Source organism: Suricata suricatta, chromosome 11, assembly GCF_006229205.1.
Source record: "Suricata suricatta isolate VVHF042 chromosome 11, meerkat_22Aug2017_6uvM2_HiC, whole genome shotgun sequence".
Lineage (NCBI taxonomy): Eukaryota > Metazoa > Chordata > Mammalia > Carnivora > Herpestidae > Suricata > Suricata suricatta.
Genome location: NC_043710.1, coordinates 2,887,616 through 2,900,623, shown reverse-complemented (window position 1 = coordinate 2,900,623; position 13,008 = coordinate 2,887,616). Strand labels below are relative to the sequence as shown.

General features: G+C 54.5%; 1 protein-coding gene across 4 annotated transcripts in view; it reads left to right on the top strand.

Annotated features, from left to right (window-relative positions):
- PPFIA1 (PTPRF interacting protein alpha 1) overlaps positions 1 to 13,008 on the top strand; it is a 79,445-nt gene that overhangs the window by 60,167 nt on the left and 6,270 nt on the right. For 3 of the 4 annotated variants that reach the window (XM_029956776.1, XM_029956775.1, XM_029956774.1), the window contains 5 exons: positions 2,326 to 2,407; positions 2,507 to 2,707; positions 9,616 to 9,791; positions 9,892 to 9,989; positions 12,758 to 12,933. In XM_029956776.1, coding sequence (XP_029812636.1) covers positions 2,326 to 2,407; positions 2,507 to 2,707; positions 9,616 to 9,791; positions 9,892 to 9,989; positions 12,758 to 12,933 — 733 coding nt within the window. Of the gene's footprint in view, positions 1 to 2,325; positions 2,408 to 2,506; positions 2,708 to 4,136; positions 4,200 to 4,706; positions 4,734 to 9,615; positions 9,792 to 9,891; positions 9,990 to 12,757; positions 12,934 to 13,008 lie in introns of all 4 variants that reach the window. The other variant, XM_029956773.1, reaches the window with a different exon arrangement.

The following is a 13,008-nucleotide window of genomic DNA, read 5'->3' as shown; positions in this document are numbered from 1 at the left end:
GCTGGCCGTCCCCAGGGGCGGGAGCTGGCCGTCCCCAGGGGCGGGAGCTGGCCGTCCACAGGGGCAGGGGCTGGCCGTCCGATGGGGCAGGGGCTGGCCGTTCGCAGGGGCTGGCTGTCCACAGGGGAAGGGCTGGCTGTCCGCAGGGTAAGGGAGCTGGCTGTCCACAGGGGCGGGCGGCAGAAACCCAGTTCCCAGACCAGGCAACGAAGGAGGGCATGTGGGTGTTCACTGAGGAAAGTGGCTCCGGGGGCGGCACAGTGCCCGGTGCTCCATCTCATCCGCTCACGGGCGGGGGGCACTGACCCCCAGGAGGAGGAAGGGGTGTGGGTGTTCCCACGGGTGAGCCTTCTGGGCCGTGGACTGGCCGGATGTGCAGGGAGCTCAGTGGAGACAGAGGCCTGGCGGGGCCCACACTCTTGCTGGCTCCAGCGTCTTTCGGTGGCAGGGTCCTGACCCCGTGCCTCGTCCTGGTCTCAGCAGGACCACGGGCCTGAGCACTGACCCATGAGCGCACCTCCTGTACCAGGAAGGGCTTTTCATAAACACACGGCCGCTGCCAGGAGGAGCGGGGAGTAAAGTCCGTGTGGGCGCCGCCCTCAGCTAGTGGGTTAGGGGACTGTTTGTGGCCCAGCGGTCCCTTTTTACAGTGAACATCTATTTGAGGGGTTTTTTTGAGGTAGGCTCCACGCCCAGTGTGGGGCGCAAACTCACAATCTGAACTCAGGGTCCTGTGCTCCACCAGCCGAGCCAGTCAGGTGCCCTACATACCTGCTCCATGCTGAAATACAAACCGTGGCAGGGCGCCGTGAGTTCAGTCACTGTTGAGTCTGCTTTCAGAGCGCGGGTCGCCCGAGAGCCCCGGCCCTGCCGCGGGGTGGGGCACCCCTCCCGTGCCCGGCCGGGCTGCGTGGGACCGAGCCCCTGCCCGTCTGCCCAGGAAGGGTCTGGACGGCGTGTGCGGCCCACGTGGTGCGGCCTCCGTGCCCGTTCACGTGCGAGCCGGCCGCTGCCCTTCAGACGGTGTCCTCGGGACACGGGGGTGCCATTTCACCGAGCACATCGATGGCTCATTCCACCAGCGAGGGAGGCCCGTCCGCCCCCGGCTTCTTCTGTCCAGCGTGGGCGCCTCCGCGTCAGGCCGACCACAGCCCCCGCGGAGTCCGCTCTTCCTCCTGAGTGAGCAGCTCTGCTGCTGGTCTCGATGAGACAGGGGCGCCTGGCCAGCTCAGGCAGTGCAGCCTGTGACTGGACCTCAGGGTCTTGAGTTCAAGCCCCACGCTGGGCATAGAGCTTACTCTAAGAGGTTTGTGGCACTGCCTGGTATAATCCTTCCAACGTAACTAGAGCACTTACTGCCTCAGGAAGGCTGAGGTTGGCTTCAGGAACACGTCCTTGAAGCTTTGTGCAAAACGTCTTCAGCTTTAATTGTGTGTAGACTTGCAGGTCTCAAGAAAGGTCTGCTACTGTTTACGTACGTGGAGGAGCCGTGAGATTCAGGGGTGTGTTCTGAAGAGCTTATTAAGGAAGAACACCCGTACGGGTGACCTTGGGATTTAAAAATGCCTCAGGACGCCCGGGCACATAGGGTGCCCCGTCCTCAGTCCCACCCAACTTCTCTGCGAGGCTTCCCGCTTTGGGAGAGAATCCGTGTCTTTCCGGAAGCCTTGTAAGTATGCGCACAACTGGAAGCCGGGCTGAGGCTCCCGGAGCTTGTGGTGTCGCGTACGGGACTGTGTCGTCAGTACACAGTCGTTTTTAAAGACATTGAGACGGCAAGACTATGGTGTGGGTGTTTTAGAACCAGGCAGACAGTATTTCTGATCCACTCAGGACCCCAGGACGGCTTCCTGGGCCGCTGGCTTGTGACCACATCTCAGTCTTGCAGGGCGCCCTGTGTGCGCTGGCACGCGTGGTCGGGATTTAAAGTTTCTGGGTCTGGAGCCTGTGGGTTAAACCATGCGATGACTCAGCCTGGTCACTTAGCAGATACCTGTGTGAGGCTGGATCGCCGGGTAGAATAGAAACTGCCAGAATCCCGTCACGGCCGGACGTTGTTGAGGGCCTCACAGAGGCCCCTTCGCTCAGACGCAGGTGCCGCGCCCTCCTGCGGTTTTCCTTGTCGCTCGGGCGTGCACTGGGCCGCCCCACGTTGGACGTGAAGGTGGCCAGGGCGGGTTCATGTTGGCACTGACTCTTCAGTTCTCCCGGGAGACGACTCTCTTCTACATTTGAAAACATGTAAAGAGAACCCCCTCTGTTCGCTTGCTTCCCGTGCGCTCGCACCGGTGACTCATTAACATTGAATCCCCTCGTGACTTGTAGGCACGAGCTGCTGGAGGAGGCCCGGAGACAAGGTCTGCCCTTCGCGCAGTGGGACGGGCCCACCGTGGTCGTGTGGCTGGAGGTACGTGTGGTCTTTGAATCGCGGCCGGAGTGCGTTCCACACGGAACCAGTTCCTGCACCGTGCGGAACCTCCTGGCCTTGACCCTCCCCTGTCTCTAGCTCTGGGTCGGGATGCCCGCCTGGTACGTGGCTGCCTGCCGAGCCAACGTGAAAAGCGGGGCCATCATGTCTGCGCTGTCGGACACGGAGATCCAGCGTGAGATCGGCATCAGCAACCCCCTGCACCGGCTGAAGCTGCGCCTCGCCATCCAGGAGATCATGTCCCTGACCAGCCCGTCGGCCCCTCCCACGTCCAGAACGGTACGCGCCCGGGGGAGGGGTTGATCCGCCACGTACGTCGCCTCACACGTCTAGCGTGCGGTTTAAAACTGTAGCATCAAATACATCATTGGGCGATTAAAAGATACTTTATCGAGTGCTCATAGAACAGCTTGGCTCTGGAGTGCAGACCTACGAGGTGTTCAAAGTGCAGAAGAGTAATTCTCCCGGACCGAAGCGCAGACTCCCCAGAAGTGGGGGGAGCGGCCCAGATCCCTACTTGCGTTATTCCCGGGGTCTCACTGTCTGACTTGTTCGGCCCGTCGGTGCTTCCCGTTCAGGCCTGGGGGGCAGGGCTGTAGGCGGCCGCGCATCTGCCCGTGCTCCCGCGGCCGAGCGTTAAAGACGAGTCTGACGAGAACATTAGTGGTTCTCGGGGGGCAGAGTGGGCCGGCTCCTTGCTGCGGGCCCGGGGTGTTGCTCAGCTCCCGCTCCGCTCTCCTCTGCCCTGAAGAGAAAACCGGGTGAGGAGACAGCCCCCCGCATTCTGCTCCCGAGTGGCGGGCAGGTGAGCGCCTGACTCGGGGCTCACAGGGACTTTGCACGGAAAGGGTTGTTTTGTAGGGAAGGAGCTGTAAGGGGCAGTCAGTCCGCTCTTCCGTGTGGCCCCTCGAGCTCTGTGCCAGGAATGTTCTGGCCCAGTTGCCTGATTGTTTCCTGTTAGAGAGGCCTTTCTGGAAACGAAGGTGCAGGGTGCCTTCCCCGAAGGCGTAGAGACTGTCCTGCCAAGGTTTCTGCCTCCAGGCAGGCCCGTGTGTGGCGAGGGTGTGCACACCTCGAATTGGGGGCGGCCTGTGAGACGGGCCAGCCTGCCCCCCGCGGGGCCCAGCGGCCGGCAGGGCGCTCCCGGGCCTCGGGTCTGCCGCAGTCTCAGCGGTGCCGCTGCTCTGGCTCCCTGAGGTCCTGGGCCTTCGTGTGTGACCCGCTCAGCCCTGTGCCCGGGCTGGTGGGTTGGCCGGGCAAGGTTGTCCCGTCCACGTGGCCCTATCCCTGCCCCCCACCATCTAAGCCAGGGACTGTGTTCCTTGTGCTTTGCTCAGGTCGGGAGAACGTGGTCAATACATCGAGTGAGAGTTACTTGAGATTAGGAATAATTCTCTGATATCCCATGTGTTGTGTTCACATTCTCCTTACGTCAGGCGGTAAGCGCGGCAAGTACGGCCCAAGGCACCGTGGGCTGTCGCGGGGCCCCTGCCGACAGCGCCGGCGCGGGCGCTGGGCCTCTGTCGAGGAGGCGGGCTCGTTTCACCTTCCGCCGTTCTCTGCGTGGGCACCGGAAATGAGAAGGTGGAAGGAATGGCCTTTGCCTCCGCCTGCCCCTTTGGTGTGCCCGAGGCTCACGTGTCTGCTGCCTTTCCTCTTTGTCACTGCTTCCCTTGCCCTGGATGTGGTTGTCACTGGGGTCGCCTAGACCACAGGAAATGTCTGGTTAACGCATGAGGAGATGGAAACGCTCACAGCCACGCCACGAACGGTCAGTCACAGCCCCGAGCCTGTCCCCCCTCAGTGCACGCCCCCCCCCCCAGAGCGGCACGAGTCTGGGCTTTTCTGTGGGAAACAAGAGTGCATTTCACCTTAAATGGTTCCGATAAGTACTTCCTTGAGGTGTTAGTTGAATGCGTGGAATAGAGTGCCGTTTTAGACCTTCCCCCGAACTCAGCGTCGATAGACAGCCCTGCTTAGAGTAGACTGAACTCCCGCCTCCTTCAGGAGGGACCCGGTCTGGCGCTCGGGCTTCACGGTCCGGCCCCAGTGTCCTCCTTTCATGGACAGGCTGCCACGGGCCACGGGGAGTCGGCTCCTTGCATGAGGCATCGGAATCGGTGCTTTTGCATGAGTTCTGCATGACGCTCGCGCCCCCTCCCGCCCCCTCGCGCCCCCCGTCGCTCTGTGCCCTCCGGACGGAGCTCATCGGCTGCACGGCCCGGCTCTCCGATACTAATAGTTGTGTTCTTTTGCATTCCTAACCCCGTGACACCAGGAGGAGGAGGAGGGAAGCTGGGCTCAGGTTGGAGACTCTCTATAATACACTCCTCACTGTATGTACAGCAGCGAAAGAGCTGGCGTGTGGAAGCTCGTAATTGACTTTTCTTGACGGTTTTAACATCTCACTGTTATGCAGAACACGGTCGGTGACCTGAAGCGGTAGAGCAGAGCTTAGGGTTGAAAGAGTGCGTCTCATGGACAAGTTTGAACCTTTCTCACGCGGCACCGCGTTGGTTAATTCTGCTTAGCACACGGCTTTGTTCAGCCAGTGGCTGTCCTGCGCCGCGCCCGCGGTCCTAGGCGGCAGCGCCCGGCGGGGTAACGCTTGTCCCCGGGCGCGCCGCCGGGGGCTGCTCTGATAAATATCCGGCCCGAGTGTTGGCACAGGGGGCTGTCCCTCCGCATCTGTGCATCGTGTGTCACTGCCTGCCGTCCTGCCGCTGGGCCCGCGGAGCGGCTTCCTGACTCCCGGGATTCCCAGAAGTCAAGCCTCTCCTTGCAAATCGCACATGTGAGTTTTCAGCTTCCCGGTGCTTCAGGCTCACAGAAAGCTCTGTCACGAGTGTTTTGCAGCCTTGCTTTGGGGCAGCTTGATTAAAAAGCTTCGGTCTCCCGCCCAGGTGCGAGCAGTGTGGCTGCCTGACGTCCCGTTGGGTCGTAGTGCCAGGCCTGAGGCTGTGGGGCGCAGCCGGGCGCTTCCCTCCGAGGCGCTTCCTCGTGGCGGCATGTTCCCAGGTCTCCAGAAGATAAAAAGAACTGATCTTCAATCTGGATTTTCCTCATTTCCAGTTGATGGTCGAAACACCTGTTATTCTCTATTTGTACTCCAAAATGAAGCCAATGTTAACCCTTTTTTAATTTAATTTTTTAAATTTTTAACATTTTTTTGATGCTTATTTATTTTTGAGACAGAGAGTGCAGGGTGGGGCAGAGAGAGAGAGCAAGACAGAATTTGCAGCAGGCTCTGCTCTGACCACAGAGAGCCCGATGTGGAGCTCGAACTTGTGAACCGTGAGATGTGACCTGAGCTGAAGTCGACACTTAACCAACTGAGCCACCCATGTGCCTCTCGCTTTTTTAAAAAGCAGAAGAGGGCCACCTGTGTGGCTCAGTCGGTTAAGCATCCGACTTCGGCTCAGGTCACAATCTCGCAGTTCATGGGTTTGACCCCGCGTCGGGCTCTGTGCTGACAGCTCGGAGCCTGGAGCTGCTTCGGATTCTGTGTCTCCCTCTCTCTCTGCCCCTCCCTCACCCACATTCTGTGTCTGTCTGTCTCTCAAAACTGAATAAACATTAAAAAAATTATTTTAATAATAAAAAAACAAAAAGCAAAAGAGGGGAGTGACTGTACTGTCCCATGAGCCCCCTCGCGCCCTCCCCAGCCCTTTGATTGAAGCGCTCTGTGCCCCACTCTGGGTAAATATTGTTGGTCACGTGGTCTGCGCAGCTCTCTCCTTACAGGGCCAGTAAGGACCGCCAGTGACTTCAAAGGGTGCGTTTCGTAATTGCTTAAGCGTCAGCGTGTTCCGCACCAAGAAGGAGAATTCTGGCACACGCCCATAGGAGAGTCCTGTGTCGAGGCGTGATGTGTAAATTAAATAAGCTGAACATTTGCTCTTTGCAGTGGAAACGTAAACAGGGACGAGCCCGGCCAGCGACGCGGAGTCTTCAGCCTGGGCGAGGTTTCGCCCCTTCCGCCTTCTAGGCGGCGGGAGAACGCAGGGACCTCCTGGTCTCTGCCCGGGCCCCGCACGGTGGCCGGCCGCGAGGCCCAGGGAGCTGGAGAGGCGCTCTGGCGCTCGGGACGGAGACTCCCGGGCGTGGTCAAGTCCTTGATGCCCTGGTTTAGCCAGTGGCACCCGTGTGCCATCTGTGCAGACCTGAGCCGCTTGCTGCCGCCGCCTGCCGTCGCCTCTCCTGGTTCACAGAGGTCGCGAATCTCCGCTGGCTTTGTGGTCCTCTCGGGGCTGGAGAAAACAGCCTGCGCGGCGGCGGCCTCGCTTTCTTCCCAAGGCTGTGACGGCAGCCTGCGAGGGCTTTGTGCTGGCGTCACGGGCCACTTAACCAGTGGGGCCGGAGGACACAGTGATGAGTAAGCACCATCAAGGCGGGCTCTGCTCCCATGGAACTATTTAGAAGTTTCTCTTCATTTTATGTCCATTGAAGAATGTACACACAGAGGCAAGAAAGCGGTGATGGATATTCCCGCTCTAAGTGTCAGGTCCATGATACTGAGAGTGAGGTTGGAAAGAGTGAAAAAACATGACATGGTGACAATTTCCCAAAGACATTGGATGCTTTTCTCTCGCCTGGGTATTTAGAGAAAGTAGTGAAATGAGTTTTTCCTATGGAGTGTGAGCATTCTTACTGAAATCTGGCTCGTTCCTTCTGTAGCTTGTTTGGTGTGACTAATAGATGAGAGGCTGTGTTTTCAAGAGAGAACGGGGTCGTAGTTGAGAGCTAACATTTCCAAGGAGTCCATAAGGTCACTGCGGAGCTCCGGTGCCCGGAGCTTAGCCTTCCTGGACTGAAGACATCAGACCCTTTGTTTGATGGCTGTGCATATGCTTATAATGTGTTTCCTTCTTTTTCACGGCACACACCTAGCACATTTTCTGTTAGATTTATTCCAAAGGATTTCATAGTTTTTGATGACAGTGTATATGGTTTGTTTAAAAATCTCCATTTCCAGCTCGTTTTTAGTAGTCATAGAAGTCCCTTTAGACCTGACGGCTGTTCTGCACTCACCTTCGGTGTTGATAAACAAGCCGTCTGCAGGTAAGGGCACTTTTCTTTCTTTCTCAACCCATGTGCTTTGCAATTCTTTTTCTTGCCTTATCGCGGCGGCTGGGAGTTCAGGCGCGTTCAGTCGTGTACCACTAGTGGGCATTCAGCTCCACGTTTCTTTGGTAAAAGCCCTTTATCGGATCACGGCAGCTGTCTTTTCCATGTCTAGATTGCTGAGACTTCCATAAATGAGTGACTTGGTCACACGCCTTTCCCACCTCTCCGTACACTGACACGGCGAACTTCCTTGATTTTCAAACATTGACCCAAGCTATGTTCCTGGGATAAATTCTGCTTGTCCTGATATCATAGTCATTTAACTTATTACGGATTTGATTTGCTGAAGTTTGGTTAAGGAAGTTTGCATCTTTATAAATGGTATTTATTGGTCTGTAGTTTTTGTTATAATTAGTCTGGTTTTGATATCAGGATAGTACCACTCTTACAGAATGAACTAGGTATTTCTTCACTTTTTTGTAATAGTTTATGTAGAATTGGTACTGTTTTCATAAATATTTGGTAGAGATCAACAGCAAAGGCATTTAAGATAGAGATGTGCATATGTGTGCATGCGTGTGTGTCTGTGGGTTATAGCTACAAATTCAAAGTCAGTTACAGGTTACCTGCTTCTTACTGAGTGGTTTTCATAGATTTTGTCTTTCAAGAAATTTGCCTGGCCTATCCAGGTTGCTGACGGTTGTGTAGTTTCCCCTTACTACCGTTTCAGGGTCTGTAGGGTCTGTACTGATGCCCCGCTTCTTTCATTCTTGATGTTGGTAATTTGTATCTTTCTTCTTACTCACTCTAGGTAGGGGTCATTCCATTTTATTGATGTTTATGAAGACCCGGGTTTTACTTTCATCATTTTATTTTCTATTATTTTTCTGGTTTCTGTTTCACTGATTTTTGCTCTTTTTATTTTCTTCCTTCTGCTTGCTGTGGATTTCATTTGTTCTTTTTGAAGTTTTTTTAAGGTAGAATCTTACATTATTGATTTGCAACCTTCATTTATAATGTAAGTATTTAATATGGTAAATTTCTGACAGCTAGTGCAGTGTCCCACAATTTATGAATATATTTTGTGTACTTTATTATTTTTTTAAAGATTTTAAGTAATCTCTACACCCAACGTGGGTCTTGAACCCATGACCCTGACATTGAGAGTTGCACACTCCAGTGGCTGAGCCAGCCAGCTGCCCCTTGTGTGCTCACTTTTATTCAATTCAAATATTTTCCTGTTTCCCTTGTGATTTCTTCTTTGACACCTGGGTCATTTAGAAGTGCGCTAATTCCAAATATTCAGGAGTTTTCTAGATATCTTTTCATTATTGCTTTCTAATTTAATTGTCGAGGTCCAGGGACATATACCCGGTGTAGTTTCCATGTCTTTAAATACGTGCGGCTTTGTCTGTGTTGGGGACTGTCCTGTGTGCAGAGGTGGAGGTGCTCTCACGGCAGTTGGGTTGGACTGGTTGATGGTGCTGCTCAGGGCTTCTCCATCCTTGTAAGCCTGTCCTGGTGGCTCACCTGCTCGGTCAGCTACTCAGCCGTGGGGCAGGGGAGGCCCTCTGACCGTCTCTCCTCTCAGCCTTACCGGGCTTGTCTCTCCTTCTAAGTCTATGTTTGTTTTCACTTTTTTAAACTGATTTTGAAATTGACAGATATTTGTTAAGGAAATATGGAAAACAAAGCATTGAAAGTAAAATTAAAGCCAGAGAGATTTGTAATGAGTAGAGTTGAGTTGATCCTTCAAACTTGTTCATGAGTCGTGGTCATTCTTTACTGTTATTTTTATTACATATGAAAACTATTTCAGAAAAATAATGTGTAATCAGTTACAGTTTTAATGTGGGTTGGTGAATAGGTTATATTTAGAGGCACAAATGAGTCCTAGGTTTTTAATGGTATAATTTCTTTTGTGTAAAATTTTACTAGCAAATTTAGGAGTTAGTAAATAGGAGATCAAATTATCTTGAAATTATAAAGAACAGTGTTATTGGATTAGCCTTTGAGAATATGTAACAGATCAAAAATTCATCTTAAAGATGATTTAAGTGACGCTTGCGATGTCTTCTGTGGATTTTCTCCTGAGCGGTGTCCTTAACTATTGCAACCAGACGCTGGCGTACGGGGACATGAACCACGAGTGGATCGGCAACGAGTGGCTGCCCAGCCTGGGCCTGGCGCAGTACCGCAGCTACTTCATGGAGTGCCTGGTGGACGCGCGCATGCTGGACCACCTGACCAAGAAGGACCTCCGAGGGCAGCTGAAGATGGTGGACAGCTTCCACAGGTGCGTGCGCCGCTGCACGGCGGCCCTGCTGAGCAGCTGGGAGACGTTTGACCACTGCCACAGCTCATTTTCTTGTCTTTTTTTGTTTCTCTGGTAATAGAAACAGTTTCCAGTGTGGAATTATGTGCCTGCGACGGTTGAATTACGACCGGAAAGAGTTAGAGAGAAAAAGAGAAGAAAGCCAAAGTGAAATAAAAGGCTAGTACACGACCTTTAATTCATGTGGCGTGTGGCTGCTTCCCAGGGTGTTAACAGCCTCAGTGATTTCCGACTTTTTAAAAAATCGGGGGGGGGGTGGGGGTGGTGGCGCCTGAGTGGCTCAGTCGGTTGAGTGTCCGGCTTCGGCTCAGGTCATGATCTCACGGTTCGTGGGTTCGAGCCCCGCGTCGGGCTCTGTGCTGACAGCTGGCTCAGAGCCTGGAGCTGATTCTGATTCTGTGTCTCCCTCTCTCTCTGCCCCTCCCCTGCTCGCACTGTCTCTGTCTCTCAAGAATGAAAAAAAAAATTAAATTTAAAAAACCATTAAAAAAAATCAGGGAAGACTTTAAGTGGCATCGTTCCAGAGGAGGGAGAGACGGTGCTTGCTGTGGCCAGAGCCCTTGCGCCCATTTCCTCCTGCTTAGCGTCAGCGTGTAGGTTCTGGGTCGCCAGGTAAACGTTCCTATGACCTTGGACATCTCTTCTTACGAGGACGCACGCCCTCTTTAGTCCAGAAGCGCTGCCGCACGCCGTCCGAGAGCAGCAGAGCCCAGGGGAGCGGCCCCTGCGGTGTGCTTCTTGGTGTGAGTGGGACAGTGCGGCCCCGGCTGTCTGGCCAAGGACCCGGGGGCGCCCCCCCCGGTGGAGGAGCGCGGTTCTCCTCCTGCGGATGAGGGGACGGTGCGGGCTCTGTGCAGCGCGGGGCCCCACAGACGGGGTGGGAGCCTCTGCCGAGGGGCGGGGGCCGGCAGAGGCTTTCTCGTCGGAGGCAGGGCCCGGGGCCGTCCATGGACGTGGCGCCCAGCCAGCAGCACCTGGAGAGAGCGGAGTCGTCTGTTTTGCAATAAGATGCTATCGATTAAGCTCAAAGCCAAACCTCCGCAAGTTTTCAGTATAAAGAAATCGCCAAGAATGGTGCTGGCAGATAAGGATCACTGACCAACTCCAGGCACCAAGTTAATTTATTTAATCCTTACCACAGTCCTGTGAGCGCTGTTTTCATCCCTCGTTGTTACTAAGAAAGAAAGATAAAAGCGTGTTTGCAGAAGGGGCGCCTGGGTGACTCGGGTGAGCGTCCAACTGTTGGTTTCGGCTCAGGTTATGATCTCGGTTCAGGGGTTCAAGCCCTGTGCTGTGCTCTGTGCTGACAGTGGGGAGCCTGCTCGGGATTCTCTCTCTGCCTCGATTCCTCCCTCCCCCGCTAGCTCATGTGCTCGCTCGCTCGCGCTCTCTCTCCAAATAAACAAACAAACTTAGGGGTGCCTGGGGGGCTCAGTCGGTTAAGCATCTGACTGCACTCAGGATATGATCTCACGTTTGTGGCTTTGAGCCCCGCGTCGAGCCTGTGCTGACAGCTCAGACCCCGGGGCCGGCTTCGGATTCTGTGTGTCCCTCTTTCTCTGCCCTTCCCCTCCCCTCTCTCGAAAATAAACATTAAAAAAATTTTTTTAAATAAATAAACTTTTAAAAAATGGCTGGAGAGGCCTGGGTGGTTCAGTTGTTGGCCATCTGACTCCGGCTCAGGGCATGATCTTGCAGTTCACGAGTTCGAGCCCTGCATTGGGCTCTGTGCTGACAGCTCAGAGCCTGGAGCCTGTTTCCGATTCTGTATCTTGCTCTCTGTCTCTTCCCCCACCCACTCTCTCTCTCTCAAAAATAAATAAACATTTTTTTTAAATGGACTGGGGAGATGGCCTCTTTGAAGGATAATCTAGCCATTACTGAGTTAGTGTGAATCACAAGAAAAACCATAAGCCGATATTTGTGATATACGTACTGCATATACATAATTATCTGTGACATATAAGTGTAGTAACGATCTGTAAGTCTCTCATTGTGTCTGTATCTGTCCTTTTACCTGGAAATGAAGTAGGCAAATGTGTTTCCTGTATTTTGTACTTCCATTTTAATCCTGTCACAGCCGGCAGAAGCGGTCTTTGACAGTAACTGGTGACCATCTGGTGATAGTTAGATCTCTCCAAATGCAGATGTAACAGTTTATTACTTTGCAGCAATGTGAGGTCTTGCCTCATGGTCTCTAGTATGCTGGAGAGTATCTTCAAGTTTTTCTGGTTTTATGTCTTTTTTAAAAATTTTTACTGTTTTTTTAGTTTTTGAAAGACAGAGCATGAGCAGGGGAGGGGCAGAAAGAGAGCGGGGGACACAGAATCTGAGCTGTCAGCACAGAGCCCGACGTGGGGCTTGAACCCACGAACCATGAGATCATGACCTGAGCTGAAGTCAGGCGCTTAACTGACTGAGCCCCCCCCAGACACCCCAAGTTTCTCTGGTTTTAAAAATGTGTCAACAAAACAGGCTTTGCCAGTGTAACGGAGAGGTCTGTGACCAATCCACAAGGTGCCCAGACGCGGTGCCAGCACGGCTGATGGGAAGCAGGTTTTCCCGGAGGCCCACGGCCCACAGATGAAGCGTGTTCGTGCCCTGCGTGTCGTTCTGGTCCCCAACGCCAGGGCCCTGGTCACTTTCTGTTCTCTCGACAGCGTGCATGAGAGCTTCCCCGCTCTGGGCTTTCCTCAAGGAGTGCGTTCCGAGGGGACAGTCTCCAGCAGGCTAGCGACGGGCCGGGCCAGCAGCACGTGGGCGCCACAGGGGCCGCCTGCCCACCTGCGGTGCCCCCCCCCCTGCCCCCCACACCTGTGCGGGTCAGGTCTGGGGTCAGGACCCAGAGCTCAGGGCGTACCAGGGAGCACGTGTGATGGAGAGAGCTTTCCGAGGCCGCTTTGACCATCGGTGTTTACTGTCTGCAGATGTGCTGGTTTGGAGCAACGACCGGGTGATCCGCTGGGTCCTGTCCATCGGCCTTAAAGAGTACGCCAACAACCTGGTGGAGAGCGGCGTCCACGGCGCGCTGATGGCCTTGGACGAGACCTTCGACTTCAGCGCCCTGGCGCTGCTGCTGCAGATCCCGACCCAGAACACACAGGTGCCGGAGCGAGACGGCCGGGAGCCGCACCGCGCGGCCGGGCCCCCCTCCCCAGCCTCGGGGGCGCGCCGCCCC